Source organism: Rosa rugosa, chromosome 2 (genome assembly GCF_958449725.1).
Source record: "Rosa rugosa chromosome 2, drRosRugo1.1, whole genome shotgun sequence".
Lineage (NCBI taxonomy): Eukaryota > Viridiplantae > Streptophyta > Magnoliopsida > Rosales > Rosaceae > Rosa > Rosa rugosa.
The window spans coordinates 44,670,522-44,689,538 of record NC_084821.1 but is presented as its reverse complement, the minus strand read 5'-3'; the positions used below and the strand labels follow the sequence as shown (position 1 = coordinate 44,689,538).

Sequence of the window (19,017 nt, the reverse complement as noted above, 5' to 3'; positions counted from 1 at the left end):
GCCATTTCAGTTACAAAACAAACACAGTTAGATACCATAGAGCCCTCTAAAATAAGAAAAAATGAAAACAAAGCAGTAGGATACAATTAAACTTACCCATTTTCACTTCCTCATAGAATTCCTCAGAAGAAAAAGAAGTCAAAGTATCCCTGTCCAACTTTGACAGAAAATTTCTATCCAATATCTCAGCAGTGCCTGCAGTGGCATCATCTGATCAGGGAGCCTATACAAGAATTCGAAGGTATAGATTTAAGTGCGTCAAACCAATGATGTTGTATAGAAATGAATAAATGCATTGAGAAACAGAGGTAATTGGCTAACCATAGAGTTTATAAGAAGCAGTTGAGGGGGGAATTTACTAACTAAACCGTACCAGAACAGAGAATTGGATGATTACCATTGCATATCATATAAATTTGGAAACGATTTGAATGCTCTTGATGCGAGCAATCTCAAGTCAGTATGTTGTCTGGGGCTACCCCACTTATGCCAGCATTGTTGTCACAATAATGTGCTTTCATGTGTTACTTACAGAACAAACCGATGCTCCAGGTTTGTATTATAAATCAGCTGGACATGACAGTGTTGTATACTGTTGCAGCTCACAAGGTAACAGTGTAAAAGGGAAAAAGGCGATAGGAGAAAAACTGAAGACAATTGCTTTACAAAGGAATCATATTGTTTGCTACAACTTTTTAAACTGTACATATATGATTGGTGATTACATTGGACCGAATATGTCAAATGAACCTTTGGCTTCTTTCCGTCTAGCATTTCTGAGATGTTATGATACTTTTTTCCCACTCAAATACACCAAATCTATCTATATCCTGTGTTGATGAAACCTGCAATTCTGATGATTGTTTTCCAAGCAGATTTGAAAATATAACAAAAAGTGATTCACAAGCATGGAGTTCCTCCATCTTCTGGGAATCAGTGACTTCCAACATCGCATCCTTCCATGCCTGGTCAAATGACCTGGAGATATTGTATGACCAGACCATTAGTTTTTATTAATGGTATCAAGGGGCACATAAAACACACTTTACAAGACACCAAAATAGGCCAGAACATTAGTTTACAGACACCAAAATCAGTGAGGAATCTGCTATTCCCTTTAACAAATGTCAGTACGGTCGAACAATTTTTTTTTTTTCCGTCAAATTCACTTTCCTCTATTAGTTAGACCTACAAGGAATCCTGAAAAAGTCCAACAAAAGTACTGCCTTGTTTAACTTTGACATTAAGAAATGTTAAAAAAAAAAAAAAAATCTGTAATTGTAAGCAAACACCTTGTGTAGTCGACCATGTTCACATACCAAAAAGAAAAAAGAAAAACAGGTTGGACAACAGTATATATTACCATCTCCAGGCAGGATTAGCTTCATTAGGGCAACGTATCTTCCGCCAAAGTGATTGGACAGTTTCATTATCATGCAAGAAACCTGAACCAGAAAATCATGTAGTGTGTCAAGTGTTAATCTAGTTGTCATGCACGTGCACCTGAGCGTGTGCGTGTAAAACATTCAGTCAAGAAAATGGTTCCTACAAGATTAGTCATCTCTCTTGTTAATCATCCCAGCATCCCAACAAAATGCGAGCAGCAATGGCTGCAGCCATCTAAACTTAAAAAGAATAGTCCTAATATCGAATTTGTTAAGCATCTAGGCAATTGAGTTCCTACTCTCTCCATGGAAATTTACAACAAAGCCACAGAAAACATACACCATGCCTCTGAGACCACACTCCCTGATCTTTTCTATTTGGATAACATTAGGTTCTGAAGTAAAGTGCATGACCTTATAAAAATCTAGTTTTTATAAAAAGACAGGAACTAATCATTCCTGGACCCAACTCCCCACTCCCCCATGTTCTACTGAAACACTCAACCGACAGATGCCAAATGCATAATCAATCAAATGTATGATACCTGCATAAATGGAGGCATTGGAAAGGAGAAGACTAAGGGCGGCAGTAACAGATGGTAGCATTTCGTAATTTGTTCCAGAGAGCTGTTGAAGGTAGAGAATTGCTGATGCCAAGATCTCTTCACAACCATATCCGTTTCGGCCCCTTTCTCCACATGCCTTGTCAGCATGAGTTATTAAAGACTGCAAACTTTTTAAATTCAAACTTTTCGAGAACTCAGGATCCACGTCACTGGATGTCCAGTCAAGCTTCCCAAGAATTACAGTTGCAGTTAGCCAACGCAATAGTTTTGAAATCAAAGAATTCTTATACACCTCCTTTTCCTCTGGAATAGTAGTGAAACATTGACGAGATTCATTGGAATGAAGCATAGTTGCAGAGTCTGTTTCTACAGCACTGGAAATTGCCCACATGATAAAACTTGACAGCTTTTCACCACTCTGGAACATTTTCAGAGAAAATTTTCACTTTTCATAGTATAATCAAAAGAAATCAGTAAGGACTAATCCTGCAGTCTATGAACAAATATGAGTAAATAGAGGATACTGATGTAACTAAAAAATTTCCATACAAAGCACGAGGGATGTTGAGGACATATTCAACCTTATTAATATGATACAGCAGCTCAACTATCCAATACACATGACAAGTAGTCATTAGGCATCATGAAAGATAATGTATTTGTTCCACTGAGGATATTATAATATCAGATGTTATAATCTGAAGTTCTGAACTTACAGGAGTATAGGGATAAGTAAAGACCAAATTAGGGTCATGCCATGTTTAAAGTAACGAAAGGACTTAGGATTTGCCATCATGCAAGACATCATGCATCTATAATCAGCATACCAATGCGCAACATGCATGTGTGAAAACTGAAAATTCATAGTGATGCAGCACCAGAAGGAATCATGAGAAAAATTGAACAAAGCTAAGAGAAACATAATAAGGAGAAGATTAATGGGAAGAGTTTCTCAAGTTTACTCAGTAGTCTGGCAACATGGAGCAATGGCCATATTTCTATAGCGTCCAATAGAACTAGATCAAACATTTGTAAATAGTCTGACATAACTATGCCAGAAAATCAAAGATAACAACTACATATTCAGGAGAGAGAGAGAGATACCACATAAAAGATGGAAGCTGGAGGGGCGCTCATAAGAATGGCTTTAAGGCCAAACTCTACAGTACCACATGATCTTGCATCATTGTAGACCTTGACCGCCTTATATATTTTATATAAACCGTCGAATGATACAACAAAATGTGGCTGATATATCGTCCTCTTTTGGGATACCTTGAATGTAGATATTATTGTTTTAAGAATTTGATTGACGACTGCAACATTATCTGTTATCAAAGTCACATCAGTCGCAAGAAATTTGTAGAGATGAGATGTGAACTCCATGAGCTGCTCGAGGGCAATGTTCTGCAACCATTCAGTAATGTTTCTTGAAGAAACAACATCATTGACCACCTAAATCCAAGAATACAGGAAAGTAAGCATTCAGGATAAACAGAAGATACATTTATTCTTTCAGAAACCCTTTCCAGGATTAAGAGAAGTAATCCAGGAGCAAATTTCAGATTGTAACAAATAAGTCCATCCATATGCTAACCACCATGCAATTAAGAGGTTGTCCTGCACTATGTAATCAATGTAATTCCCAAATGCATATTCAGTTTGATGTCTTTTGAGTTCTTTTTGCCATTGATAAGCTACTAGTGAAATGTGAAGCCCGGGTTGACTTTAAGCGATTCCAAGACACCTTTGGTGTGATGCCAAAGGCCGATCTGAAGCCAGAATTTTTCTAAGTTCTCTCTACGAATGATTCTCTAGGTGTGAAGAAAGGCAGTCTCTATCCCTATTACATTATACTGTTTTTGTTCTACATCAGGTATCAAGTATACTGAGCTATTAAAAATGCCACATTCTCATTGCTAATTATATGACAGTCTAAAGAAGGTATCTCCACATGAGGTATGATTATATGAACGGTGGTCTTATTTTGTCGGATCATACTTCACTGAACATGAGAAAAAAGGATGCTTCTAGTTATAAACTTTGTTGGTACAGCTAACAATTACAGATTTCTACTTGCATCACGCAGACACCTTAGACAATTGAAGAGAGAAGACAGGGTAAAAGAAAAAAGACAACAGTTTGAGTAATGACCTCTGATACCACACTCAACTGCAACAAGCACAAAGTTTCATCTTCAAGACGACTTTCACTGGATATCGAGAGAAGAGATGATAACCATGGAAACAGACCACATTTTTCAACTAGATGACGAGCCAACTTATGCAATTTAACTGACTTCTTCACTACCTGAGAAAAGATAAGATGTAAGTTATTTCAGTCATTTACTACCAGCAAGCTCAAAGTGGTTGCCCTATAATGGTAAACACTAAGAATAGTTTTCTAATGCATGTCAAATTCAAAAGTCGTAACAGTGAAAGCTAACTCATATTTTAGAATCACTGACTTAGCTCCCCCCCCCCCCCCAAAATAAATAAATAAAAAAAATATCTCATAAGGGGGTGTGTGTTGGTGTCAGAGCCAGTATCAAAAGTTCAAATGAGGCACCAATGCACCATTCATTACCAGTGAAACAGCTTTTATATTACAGTGTGTAATGCCACTCAACAATGCCTTTCACCTATTTGATCATCTGAATGAAACCGAGAATTCAAAATTATGGAAAATAAGGCCATATCTTCGCTGTATTCTTGTGTGTCTAAATTAAATCATACATCTAATTGAAGTCAAAACAAATCTTTCATGATCAAATCGGTTCTTGAGACCACAAACCTTCCAAAAATTACAACTATTTTGTTTCCTTCCAACTTCATAAATGTATTGCTCAAGAAAAGAAAAATGCAAACAGAAGATGATAAATAAAACATAAGGTATTAAAAACGGAAAGCAGCTCTTCTTGTCCCCTACCAGCAATGTCAAATCATGAGCCATGCAGAACATTACAGATAAAAGCAACCACAAGTGAATACAGTGAACTTAAAGGTCACCTGAAGAATTAGTTCCTTGGACTCCTTATCTGAAAGGGGAGAAACATAGAAACTCAACAGAGTCTCAAGAATGGAATTCTTGATATAAACATGTGCATCATCGTCAAAGTTCAGCCCCACATATAATAACCGCAGTATCCACAACCTTTCTGATCTGAAGTTAATAGAGGAACTCCAGAAAAAATTGCTAAAGAAAGGTACATTCTGCAATTAGAGAGAGAGAGAGACAGCGAACAAAATATATGTAAATAACTCATGTACAGGTCTGAATGCAGAGACAGAAAAAAAAATTGTTTAATTCCAAGGACATGAATCACACCTTCGTGTTCAATGCAGACGATCTCTTCAATAGCGTTAGTAAAGTTGCATAATGTTCATGTGAAGTATCTAATAATATGAGGGATGTCTCTGCAGCAAAAATAGCATTTACAGAAGAGATTCTCTGCCCTATTTGTTGTATACCATTTTCCACATAAAGCAACAGAAGCTTAATTTGCGCGACACCCTTCTTCTTTTGACATGTCTGCAAAAAGTAGTTCAAACTTGATTCATAAATGCTTCAAAATGGAATGTAAAAAAGGAATATCATATGCAACATCAGTACCTAAGAACATGGAGACATTTCTACGATGAACAAGATCAGATCAATACTGATTTATCAGGTTAATCTGTGTACAGTTATCTGTCATGCTTAAATATATGAAAGTCTCTAAGGTTAAACTGTAGCCATAGAAGCAGTTACAAATAGCTTTTTATTACCAGTATGGACCTAATAAACTCATGTGCTATTGTGCTGAAATATGACTTTAATAATGAAAGGACAGTAGCTTAAGGTGAAAGATGGTTTATGAGATCTACTGTCACTATCATTAAACTCATACTACATCATGCGCATCTAGTATACATTTTCCTACTTCCTACCCATACACTGGAAGCTGTAGATATCCAGCACAGTTACTCGGACATTCAAAAGAAACTTGACGATGAATTTTATCATGGTGTGCTTGCTAACCACATCCTGTTACATCATACAAGTTGCAAATCTATAGAGGGCTCTGAGACCTCATACTCAAAGAAAATGTTTCAATATACACATTTGAGACTTTAAAAAGACAGTAAGTAAGCCATAGGGTCCATAATCCAGCTTGGTGACTTGCTACTTGTATACAATGAACCACAGCAGAGCTTCTGAAAAGAACGGTTCACTTATAACATCATCATTTTTCCCCTAATTAAACTTGTCAGGTAGTATTTCTGCCAGCTCTTCATGGACTGCCTTTTCACAAATTTGAAACATAAATTACAGACGGCAACGGATGATTCATAATATTATATGTTGGGACATTCCAGTAGCATAGTTACTATATTACACAGATGCATATATATGTGTGTTGATAGTTATTGCATACACACATGCACAGAAAACAGGTAGCAGATATGGAAAGTAGATAAAACACAGCATTACCTTCAACTTGTCCTGCAATGTTTCAAGAGTTTCATAACCCAAACTTCTCATCTTGTCATTAGGTGATGAAATACTCATAAAGGCAATAGCAAGTAAGCCTAAACCAGCAAACTCCAAGGGTTCAATGTAACCTTCTGAAAGACAATGAATAGAGAAGCGCAAGATGAAAATAGGATTATATCTTTCTTTAGCGTCAACATCGGGGGAGCATAACTGCACAAAATTTAATGACACAGTTAGATGAGAATGATCATAATAAATGCCTGAGCTCATACACAATTAGATTTAACACCGATGTACTAGCAAAATGCATACCACATGCATATGATCAACAGGATCTGTTTGAAACTTGTTCAAGGATAATAGCTCATCAGATGCCACTATATGGTAGGGAAAATATAGCAAAGTGGACGCGCATATTTTGGGGTCAATCGCAAGATTTTCTCTAACTTGATTTCTACGGTGTTCTTTTACTGCTTCAGCATCATTAATTGTATCATAAGACAAACTCTGCTCCAGATTCCGTTCCTTTTCTATCTTCAACGCAGCACTGCCCCAAAGGTAATCCATTCCAGCAAATCGGCCATGCTCCAAACCATCAATACACTCAATTGTGCGCATCAGATTGTATATCTCCACATCAATTTCAGAAAGTGTTGCACCATAAGAAGACAAAAGTAGTAAATGAACTTCCCTAAGATCAATGCCTAAATCTTTTCCAAAGTCAAAACCATCCTGTTGAAACCTGAAAGGAAGGAGTGTCCGCAGTAATATGATAACCTCCAACTGTTTAACGTACAGCTCAGATGTTTCTAGATCGCATTCCCCATCATCTACATTTTGTTTTGAGGTAAGGGAAACAGGTGATCTAAGAATGCTAGACATAGGCCTAGAAAAGGCACCCACATGGGAAGAATGTGATGGTTTGGATAGTGAACGAATAGTAGGCACAAATTGAGAGTGTGCAAGTAAAAGCTGAAGATAGGGAACACGCGAAAATTTCCCCCCAGATAGAAAAGTCAAAAGATCGCGCAGCATTTGCAAAGTTGTTGGATCGTCAAACCTATGCAGAAGAGCTGGTTTCATCAATTTCTCTAGGAAGGGTATAGATTGTACTCTGATTAGACTGTCATGCATCTCTCTAGACACTTCAAAAATGCTTTTCAATATCAGAACTTCCAGGTATCTCCACAATGAAGAACTATCTGTGCTGTGTCCCTTTTGAGAACTATGAAAGACTGAAGGGACTGTTTTAACAATGCATTGCCACATATCCACCAAGATGTTCAAAAACTGCATTTGTGAGGAGTTACCTTTGTTATCTTCCATGTCCAGAGGAACGTCTTTCAGGTTCCCACTGGCTTCAATTGAAAGAGAGTGAACCTGAGTATCTTTGGGGAATAACAGCATCCTACAAAACGAGACCTTTGCATGAATTTTATTTACAAGGTTTAATGTTTCATTGAAAGAGTGAGAACCCAATCCACCAACATCCCAGTCTATCAGCTCCTTGTGTCCCACAGAAGCTGGGAAAATGGAACTGAAATGCTTTAATCGGTCTTTCCTTTCTACTGAATCTGCATTCAAAGCATAGTGATAGCGCAGCATACAAATCGCTTTGCCAAGAAGACTACCATTAATGAGGTTAAGAACTTCTTCAGCAGATGACGGCAAAACCTCTCCAAAATCTTCATGAAACACATCACGAGAAACAAAATTCTTCCAATGAAGGAGACCATCCAAAATAATCTTTGAATAAAAGGAAGGAATATTTCTAAAATGCCTGTAGCACGGCTCTCCAAATTTCATTAAAACTGAATTCATGTAGGACACAGCAGAAGGCAGAAGCATCATATAGTCGTGATCTGAAAGGGCTAGGTCAGATGTCACATTGCCATTATGTAGACAACTAGTATCTAGAGTACCAAAAAGTAAGTGCCCAAAGGTAGACAAATGCATAGAGCTCAGATCAATAAGAAGAGACAACAATCTAGCTTTCGTCTTGCTTGTTCTGTAAATGCAATGGGAAAGCATTTCTATTGGAGTGGTTGCTATAACTCTCGACATCACTATTATTAATGGATGAAAATTACACTTTTGCATACATTTCTGCCTGTATACCACATTCATAGCTTCCAGCAAGCAATGATCTACAACTTCTGATTCCAAAAGAAAGGCAAGCTTTGATATCTTAATATAGATTTCTTCAACAATGTAGCTATTAATATTGTTTTCTTCCATCGTCCAAAACAAATCAAATGCCTTTCTCTTTGTATTTGGCTGCTGCAAATAATTAGATAGATTTCTAAATGCACCACCAGCAATACAAGATCCAAAACAAATAGCAGATTTCTGGTTGCCATCCACATCAACTCTACTAAACATCCAACGCACTAATTCAAGAAGCTCAAATGGAGATATAAAACCACTCAAAGCATGCAAAGCATAAAATGTTGGGAGGAAAGCCATACAATTGTTACTTCTAATGCTGTGATCAAATTTAACCTTGACTTCCTGAAAGAGCTTATGAACCAAGACGTTGAATGCTTTCACAAACTTTGTAGCATCCCCATCTTCTACTTCAAGTGTAAATTGGTTGTCATTGCACAGAGAAAACAAGTACTTGCAAGTTGTTGCCAATATATCCAAGGCATGATGGTCTAATCTATGAACTTTCCCCCTCGATAAATTGATGAGAGCATCCACATTGTCTGGTAGGTTACCCTCTGGTAAGTCTTCGCTACACTCCAAAGGGCAGGATAACGATGTAGTTATTGCAGGATGATAAAAGATAGTTTCAGCCACCTTTTGAATATCATGACTTGATAGATTTACACTGGAGGTTCTGAGGGAATCAGAATCAGCCACCAATAGTTGAGATAATAAGTTCTTCACCAGAACTGAGCAAATCTCAGAAAGTTGTTGGAAACCGACTAATTGTTCAACTGTACAAGACGACCGTATCTGATAAAGCCAAAATAACACAAGGCGCAAATAGGAAATAAGGTCGTAATCAGTTGCACAGTCTGATAGTTTAGCCAAAAGCAGGTCTTGTATCTTTGAGGGCTCTAACGAATAAGGACCGTCAATGCACATAATGGCAGGGAACAAAACATGGAAAGGTGCCTTCATAAAAAATAAACTGAAGGCAGTAGCAGCAGCTTCATTTGCACCACAATTTTGGTTACATATTGCTTCTCCTGTATAAGAAGCATGATCAGGAGATCCACAGGCAATTTCTATTCCTCCTTTGCAACAGATATTGGTTAGAGCCATACTAAGCCCAGGAAAAAAAACTTCAGGCCAAAACTTAGAAACTCTGGGGAGAAGGGTGGGTTCAAGAAAGAAAATTGATGAAAAGAGAGTGAATGGAAGACCAAGAAGGCATTGTGAAATTGCCATAACTGATGGAAAGTTTGCTAATATTTCATCAGGCGTTGTACAGATAAATGAGGAGAAGAAGGCTTTGGTTATTCCAGCTAATTCACCATCACTCCCACCTCTTGCAAGTCTTCCAACTTCCTCAAGTGCTAGTGCAAAAGAACTACCAGAAGGCTTAGCCTTATTGTCAATAGAAGAAATGCAACAAATTTCACGGTCAGATATACTCTGGGAAAACAAAAATAAACTGTTCAACGGCCTCCATTCACAGTTGCCCCTAGACTGATGAGTGGCAGAACAGTCACCAAGTCTCTCAACCAAGAGTGAGCAAATCATAGAAGATAGAAACCGTGCATCAACCTATCAAAATTAACTTTCTTATGAGATTGTGTTCCAAAGCAATCAATTGCAATCTAAAGAGAAGATAAGTACCTGAGTTTTCAAGATATATTTCAGTGTATTGCACACGTAGGTAGATATCATTGTCTTCTCAGGTAACGTAAAAGTCCCAGATCCAGAATCAAGCAATCTCAGACAATTCTGCAGTACCCGTAAGATTAGAGGGGCCTGAGGTGACACATCTCCAGCTAGACAGGGGAACATCAGTGTGAGGTATGTAGCTTTATTTTTATTATTATAAAAAAATGAAGGTATGTAGCTTTCTTTCTCAAGGAAACTCAAAAAAGAAAAATTGAATAGAGAGAAAATACTACAGAGGGGGAAGTTAAATACTGATAAAAAAAAACTACTAAATTACACTACAACTTAAGGCACAAAAAGAAGAAGAAAGCAAAGATAAGTTGCATGACAACAGGTATCTGATAAACTAGCATGAAAAGACTAATCCCTAGACTTCAAGGAAACCAAATCCCACAAAGATGCCAAAAATGAACCCTGTGCCATAAAAGAACTATCCCACAAGCAAATCCTATCCCATAAAATTCTTCTGTTTCTCTCCAGTGAAAAGACCAAAACTGCCAACACTGCGTACCCTCCCTATCACAAAACCCCATTTCCTCCCTCCAATTATGTAGCTGAGGAAAGGATACATGAAAGCCTACTGTCATTAAAATTATAAACAGTATAATAAAATAAAATTTAACCAAAAGAAAAAAAAAAGCCAGAATCTTTCCTTCAAATAGTGCAATTAAATACATTCTGCGTAAATATGGTGAAGGTATCAGGATAACTTGAGATAATTGGAATAAAACATGAACATTGACATACTTATATCCCAAAAAGGTACATCAAATAGAAGGCTCAATAATATACATCAGAACAACTTATCAGCTCATTCTTTCCATAACCGTGCTATACCTCGTCTTATTTCCCAGAAAGACCTCTAAAAGATTTTTACTATATGAATAGTTGTACCACATCTAAAATGAGAATCCAAACATAAAACCCACGCGTAAGAAGAATATATGGTGAGTATGTGCTTACTTAAGCTAACATAAATAACAAACGCCCATGATAAATTATTAAATTGATATATAAATATGAAGCATGTTCACCTTTAACAGTTTCCAAATGGTAGTTATCACGCTTAACAATAAGATCCCAATGCTTGAAGAAATTCTTCCCTGTAGTAGAAACGGCATCAGATAAGAATGAGATGACAGCATTAGCCAAGCTTTGTAATACTCCCACCCCCAGGACTTCAACCGAAGATTTTCCTCTATCAAAACCCGGTATAAACAAGAACCATGATGCAATTTCATGTTGGTTTCTGTCAAAAGCACCAGTACTTAACATAGCTGCTTGTGTGAGACAGTATGCTTGATCTTTTATGTCACTGAGTGGTGAAAAAATCAGCAACTTCATCAATGTCTGTAGATGTTTGTACATCAAGGGTGGAGTCTTAATTCGTGTTCTATTCCTTGGAGACCATCCAATGTATTCTATTAGCAAAGACAAAAGAGAGCACTGCAGATTATTTTGTAATGCTAAAGGACTGCTTAGGAGCTTCATAAGGAACTCAAATGAGCCCTCCAAGCCAGTGGGCATTATCTGCTGCGAGAGAATAATTAAAAGACAATTGTAAGCAACAACTAAATAGGATTGTCTTCTGATCGAAAGTATGAATCAAACTAGTTCCTTAAATTTCAGCCACAAGTTCTTTTGAACATGATACACATTTTCAGACTATTCATGAAAAGAAGAAATGCATATACTCAGTTTCAGTATATAAGGCAAATAAGGTACAGGAACTTTTTCCATCTGAAAATCAAGGCAAGCCCCAATAAAATATCCATAGAAAAGAAGACTAGGGAAAAGTACTTACAAGATATATTTTGAAAGCATCGAGCACCCTACAGTAGAAATATAAGTCTGCATCCTTGAGTGCAGTAATAGGTGTGGAGCAAGGATCGAAACCCCAAAGATCTGCCATAACATTCACAAGACTATCTTCATTTTCGGATGTATCTGGACCAAAACTTATTCCGCCTACAACAATATCTGAGTCCTTGTTTCCAAAATCTGTTTTCAATTTTTTCACATTCTTCGGGCTATGTTCTGGGAACTTCTCCAGATCCGCTGTCCTCTTTCTTGAGTTGCTACTCATAGAAGAGAGTAGAGTCTTAAAAAGTTGAGGATCTGGGAGCAAGCTTTGAACTTCATTTTGAAATTCTTGCTTGAGAGATTCCGAAACATGTTGGTCTCTACAGTTTAAAACACCAAGGAAGGAATCTAACAACTTGAGTGCCTCTAAAAGATGCCTTAAAGTTCCATGCTTCACTAGAAAATCAGAGTGAAGCAACCCTTTATTGATCATGGAGCGGTTGAACTGGCGAGGATACAAGCATTTCATGACATCCTGCACATCAACATTGTCAAACAAGGCTGGGAGCCCGCTACCCACAGAGGAAACCAAGTTTGCTGCTAGAGTAACAACAGAAAACCTGCAAATGCTTTAATCATCATGCAACTATAGAGTAATAGGGGACGACTAAACTGAAGCAACAAGCAATGGAATGAAATGGTATAGATAAATCCTCACCATTTGGGTGATGCATAATCTTCAAGATTGTAAGGGAACTCTTCCATGTATGCTGCACCAAGAGACGGTCTCCCACTAACAACAGCCAAAAGCAGATCCCTGTGATAGCCAATCTCGGTCGCCTTAAGCTTCTTCATTAGGTCTATTTGCCGCTTTAAATTGCCCTTCAGGTGTCTCTTTGGATCTGCCATTAGGCCATTAGATGGATCGGTGCAAACCATAACCAAGACCCTGTATGCCAATTCTGCAGAAGCTCCACCATTCTCCCTTCCAGAAATATTGGCTAATTGTTCTAAAGTACCACTCCCAAACAGAACACTCCGAAGGGCAGGGGGAACCGATGAACCCTCAACAAGTATCCTGTTCTGCAATGTGGACAGAACATATATAACCGTCTCCTCATCATCATTCCCCAGCCAGCGGAGGACACAAGAATACATTTCCTTCTGCCGTATAACCGACCTCAACAATCCCGGCGCTCCCACCTCCAGAAACGACATTGCAAACCCAACAAACAACTTCCTCAACGACAGCTTCCTCCTCTTCTCATTTGGCCTCATTTTATACTCCCCCAACTTGCAAAACCCCTGCAGCTTGAAATCAAACTTCTTTTCAACCTCAGACGCCAACACCGATCCACGCCTCACAATCGAAGCCAAAAGCAAAAGCGCCGCCTTCTGGCGCTTAGCTTCACTACTCTTCAACTCCTTATGCACATCTCCCAACTGTTGCTCAATAATCGACCGCGCAAACTTGTCCAACACCCTACTCACCCCCAACCTCCCCATATCATTTGCTTCATAAACCCCATCAGGATGACTCAAAACAACAGAAATCAACTTCAGTATATAAAACATCCCCGGCTTCCCTCGCCGGAGATTCCACGCACCCAGAAGCTCCGAGCACTGAGCTGAATTTTGCACATAGTAATACAGCAATTCACCTCCAGAATCACCTTTCAGCAACTTTATAAACTCTTTCACACCGGCAGCGCATAATTTAATCTCATTAGAAGTAATCTTATGCAATAGTTCTTTCAGTTTCGCTTCATGATTCTCCTTAAGCTCAACTTTCGGCAATTCTTCTCCCATAACCTCACTCTCATAGTCTTCCTCCACCATAACTGCAACTCACAAATCAACCGCTAATTAATTAGTACAGCCAAACCAATTTTCCAATCAGAGATTAACGAAGCTTTGCGATCCGTACCTTGATCCTCGGAGGCTGAGCTTCCTTCTTCCATTGCAAAAACAGTTAGTGAGGTTTTGGTGATTTTAGGGTTTAAGACACAGGCGGTAGAGTAAGCATACGAAGGGTTTAAGTGCTGGGCCGAAAAGCCCAAAAGATTAGGGCTGAAGCCCAAAAGCATAGGCCCAAGCCCAACACAAATACCCTAATTCAACACCTCCCCTATCGGAATTGACAGGATACAGAGCTCGCCCTATACTCACGCGCCACGTGTCAACATCGAAGGCTGGGCTATATAAACCCCAACCCAGCACCGAAAATATCCCCTCTTTCCCAATCTCAGACCCAATCCGGGATTAAGGTTCTTCTTCTCCCCTACGCCGTCATCCTCGTTCTATCCCAAAACGTCGTCGTTCAGGATGATGCAACAGCCATCAGGAGGAGTCGTCCCGGCGGATCAGCAGCCACAGCAGCAGTACCAGCAGCAACCGCCGCAGCAGTGGATGATGATGCCGCCGCAGCAGCAGCAACACCAAGCTGCCGCTGCTCAGGCCGCCCAGGCCGGGTGGGCCCAGCAGCAGGCGGCTATGCAGCAGCAGCAGCAGCCTCAGCAGTACACGGCCGCGGCGGCGGGTCAAGGCTCCGATGAGATCCGATCGCTCTGGATCGGCGACTTGCTCCAGTGGATGGACGAGAACTACATCCTCAACTGCTTCGGTCCCACCGGAGAGGTAAATTTCACGGATAATTATGTGTTTGTTTTGATTTTGTAGCTTCGAATTTTGGATTTAGGGTTTACTTTGTATCGCCGGGAGATGTACTTGTGATTTAGGGTTAGAATTTCCCATCTTTGTCCATGGATCTGTAGGTTGTAGATATTTATGGGAAATTGGCGTCAACTCGTCGTCCATATGTTCTTTATTTGCTTGTTAGGTGCTTTCGGATCCCAGTTTGTTGTATTTAATTGTGGTTTTTTGGGGGTGTTTGTAGGCTGTGAATGCAAAGGTTATCCGTAACAAGCAAACAGGACTGCCAGAAGGGTATGGTTTTATTGAGTTCAGGACTCGCAGTGCGGCTGAGCAGGTTTTGCAGAACTACAATGGTACAGTGATGCCCAACACCGAGCAGAATTTCCGCCTCAACTGGGCCACCCTGGGGGCTGGTGAAAGGCGCCAGGATGATGGCCCGGACTATACTGTTTTTGTTGGCGATTTGGCCGCTGATGTTACCGATTACACCCTTCAAGAGACATTTAGGGCTCATTACCACTCTGTGAAGGGTGCAAAAGTAGTCACTGATAGGACCACCGGACGCTCTAAGGGATATGGCTTTGTTAGGTTTGGAGATGAAAGTGAACAGTTGCGAGCAATGAATGAGATGAATGGTCAGTTTTGCTCTAGCAGACCCATGAGGATTGGGCCTGCTGCTACTAAGAAACCAGTTGGTGGTGGACAACCATTTCAAAAAGGTATGTATCCTTGTTAGTATCGCATAAAGGTCTATGGTATTAGCCAAACTACGTAACTTTATCTGGTCTATGGTATTAGCCAAACTACGTAACTTTATCTGAATGTTAATGATTCTCAGTGTTGTAATTAGATTTTGCCCTTTTGGTTTGTGTTCATGAATATCTGTTACTTTGTGCTTATTGATTGGATTGGTAAGGTTTAGAGCTTTTATATGATACTTACAAGGTGAATTTCTCGAAGTGCCCTGTTAGAAGTACGTTTTACCGCTTTCAGTTAATCAGTTGAAGATTGGCGCAACTTAAAGTCCTTTCCTTCGAGTACTTACCTTTGTAAACTTCGGCGCATTTAATGTTGTACAAAACATGCAAAAACTTATGTAGAACTCATGTTGTCTTAAAGCAGGACACCGAGAGGCTCTCATTTTGGGGGGCCTGGAACTGATTTCAGCTGAAATGATTCCACATAAATGCGTGGCCTCATTTTAGGTCAGTTATTTTGTTTATGTCGTAAACTTGCTTCATTTTCTCGTGGCATTTGGTATGCTACTTACAAGAATTACCTTTCCAGTTCCTTATTTATTCCATTACCAGTCAAGTTTACATTTATTCCATTTACCAGTCAGCTTTACATTTATTCCGTTTACCAGTCAGCTTTACATTTATTCCATTTCCAGTCTGGTTTACTTTTTTCCATTTACCAGTTCAGTTTACTTTTATTCCAGCTTCTCCATAGTCCGAAATTTAAATATCCTTCTGTTAATGCTTGGCTGATGTTAATCTTGAAGAACCATGGTGTTTTTTCTTTGTGGATTGGTTCCACAATGGTCTGTACTTCTCTATAGGATAATATTTGGTCCCATATATGTGACCCGTCTTCTTCTATTAGTATGTTTCAGCCATCATCTTAAGTCAAAAAAATATACCTACAGCAGGTGCTAGAGATATGTTGCAGCTGATATACTAGTTCACCTGTTTCTTGCTTCAACTTTAATTTTAAGGCAGAATTAAATTGAATGATAAAAACTGTAGTTGCAGCCGTTCAAACCATTTTATTCACCATACCTTGTCATATATGCATCTGTTGTAAGGTGAAAATGTTTCATTATAAAGCAGCTACGAGAGTTGTGTTCAGTTATTTTATTTTGTTTGCTCTATCTTTCACTGATTTTGTATTAATCAAAAATTCAGTTTGGTCCCATAGGCTATTAGCTTTTGTACTTTCCTTACAACCTAGCTTTTTAAATATTTGTATGGTTCATTCCATGTTGTATGGTATACTGAAGTTATATCTGATGCCTCTTTGTGTTAGATGTTTGTTCTGTTGTAATGCTTCTTTTTTCCAGTGGTACTGTTACTATACGTTTATATGAAGGGGGATAATTAGATTTGAAAGGTGGAGACTTGTGATATAACAATTTGGTTCTCGTTCTGGGAATAAAAATTTCAGAACTGTGACATGTCCAGAACAATACGGATCCTTCATCTAATCTTACAACTGCATAAACCAATGCTTATGTGTTCATAAATTGCAGCTGCCTACCCAAGTTCTCAAGGAAATCCTGGCGAGGCCGACCCAAATAACACAACAGTAAGTAGTTTCTTCTTCTGTTTAAATTGAACATTTCTTTGCAATGATACTAACTCATGAGTCTTTTGAGTGCAGATATTTGTTGGGGGTTTGGATCCCAGTGTCGATGATGAAATGTTGAGACAATCTTTTGGCATGTTTGGTGAGCTAGTTCATGTGAAGATACCAGTTGGCAAGCGATGTGGTTTTGTTCAATTTGCTAACAGGTAACAGCTCTACAGCGTCACTCCCCACTGTTGTAGATTTCAGTCTCCTCAGGCCTCTTTTTTTATTTTCCTTTTTTGTTAATTAAAACTCTAATGTGCTTATGTTCACATCTAATTCAGAGCTTGTGCGGAGCAAGCATTGTCGGTGATGAATGGGCGAGTAGTGGGATCACAAAGTGTTAGACTTTCTTGGGGCCGTAGTCCTTCAAGCAAACAGGTACTTAAAGCTGACCTTAAGTTTGTTATCCTGTTGCTCAAATATATGTTAACATATATTTTAATTGATTCAGAACCAGCCAGAACAGACACAGTGGAATGGTGCTGGTGGTGCTGGATTTTATCAATATCCCCAAGGATATGATGCGTATACCTATGCACCTCCTACCCAAGACCCTAACCTGTACTATGGAGGGTATGCTGGATATGGAAATTACCAGCAGCCTGGTGCAGCTTACCAACAGCAACAGCAGGTAATATATTTAGTTTGGCCTCCGTAATTTTCTCTTCTTTGAGGATGACAGTTCTTGATAGGAGTTTCTTTGAGGATGACAGTTCTTGATATGAGTTTATTTGTGTGGTGCAGTGATTTGTAGCCTGCCTCAAGTGCTGAATGCTAGTATCGTCGAAATCTGATGCAATGTAGGTTGTGGTTTTAGTACTGGCTGTAGTATGATGTGTGGAGTCCTATGAACTTCTATTTATCGCTATTGTTCCTTTTCTTTTCTTTTTTTCTTTTTTTCTTTTTTGTTCTTCTGTAATCCATCTTGAGGGAGACGATGTATTTCATATTTGGTCATTATGTTTATGAAGATTTGCTGAGTTGCTATTGTATGTTATTTTCTTTATCTCATGCTTAATGCTCTTCAGTTGTGGAACACTAGACGAGTTTTTTTGCATATGGTAACAAAATTGGGATGCAAGTGGACCACACAATAAAATCATAATCACTCCTTGATAATCTAAGGAGAATGAAATTCATATGCCCTGCATTTTAAACTCCTTTCCTCTTTTAAATATGTCCACACTTCCACATTTAAGACAATGTCTTTTAAATGAATTCACTCTCAAATTTAAGACAATTTAAATGAAAATAGAGTAGATTGTAAAATGACGGGTTAATTTACTTCCCTAACTAAAACGAACTTTAAGTCATCCCTTGACCCTTGTGTTATTCCTCGCAACTCGCAAGATATTGTGGTGTACCAAAAGTTATAATGGTCCCGACTAACATTTTAAGATTTCATTAGTTAAGACTTGAGAGAAATATCGAGGGGAACATGTGATAATTCTAGTAATTAAACGATTGGAAATCACTTGCATTTTCGTTCAAATTCTAATGGTGTTGTGGTTCCTGAGGTCTACAGGCAGTGACAGAAGAGAATCAAGAATATTTCCATGGATCAACTTAAAAATTATAAAAATAAATAAATAAAAATAAAAATCTGTACGAATATGTTTTTCCCTCATCCAAATTATTTTCTAATATTTTTTTTTTATTCCCAGTTCACCAAACTCCAACCTCAATGGAATTAAAGTGTGACCTCTACAAATTTAGTTATTCTAAACTAGACATGCTATGATTTTGAAGTAAATAATGAGATCAGTAACAAGTCCAACAAGTGGTTGGCGAAGAGATTAGGTAAGTGGGAGAAAAAAATTGTATTTATTTATTTCTCTAGTTAATTTGTCAATTATGACACTACGACAATGTTCAGAATCTATTAAATTTAACCCAAGTAGAAGGGTATGTAAGGTTCCTTG

The 19,017-nt window shown here is 38.5% G+C and overlaps 2 protein-coding genes across 3 annotated transcripts; one reads left to right on the top strand and one right to left on the bottom strand.

Annotated features, from left to right (window-relative positions):
• Positions 1-636: 636 nt before the first annotated feature.
• On the bottom strand, positions 637-14,088 carry LOC133734414 (uncharacterized). 2 transcript variants are annotated; one of them, XM_062162052.1, is made up of 14 exons: positions 14,016-14,088; positions 12,807-13,929; positions 12,090-12,708; positions 11,320-11,818; positions 10,238-10,392; positions 6,740-10,165; positions 6,425-6,637; positions 5,279-5,482; positions 4,960-5,163; positions 4,106-4,261; positions 3,056-3,406; positions 1,931-2,369; positions 1,364-1,445; positions 637-978 (listed from the first exon to the last, which is right to left on the bottom strand). In XM_062162052.1, exons 1-14 carry the CDS (start codon positions 14,047-14,049, stop codon positions 768-770), a joined length of 7,716 nt encoding a protein of 2,571 aa, XP_062018036.1. In that variant the 5' UTR covers positions 14,050-14,088; the 3' UTR covers positions 637-767. The 2 variants fall into 2 exon arrangements, with proteins under 2 accessions (XP_062018036.1, XP_062018037.1); XM_062162053.1 differs by lacking the exon at positions 637-978 and adding an exon at positions 989-1,200.
• A 222-nt stretch (positions 14,089-14,310) lies between these two features.
• Positions 14,311-17,955, top strand: LOC133734412 (polyadenylate-binding protein RBP45C-like). The gene is made up of 7 exons (XM_062162051.1): positions 14,311-14,725; positions 14,985-15,462; positions 16,995-17,050; positions 17,126-17,256; positions 17,377-17,473; positions 17,547-17,726; positions 17,840-17,955. Exons 1-7 carry the CDS (start codon positions 14,414-14,416, stop codon positions 17,840-17,842), a joined length of 1,257 nt encoding a protein of 418 aa, XP_062018035.1. The 5' UTR covers positions 14,311-14,413; the 3' UTR covers positions 17,843-17,955.
• The last annotated feature ends 1,062 nt before the right edge of the window (positions 17,956-19,017 follow it).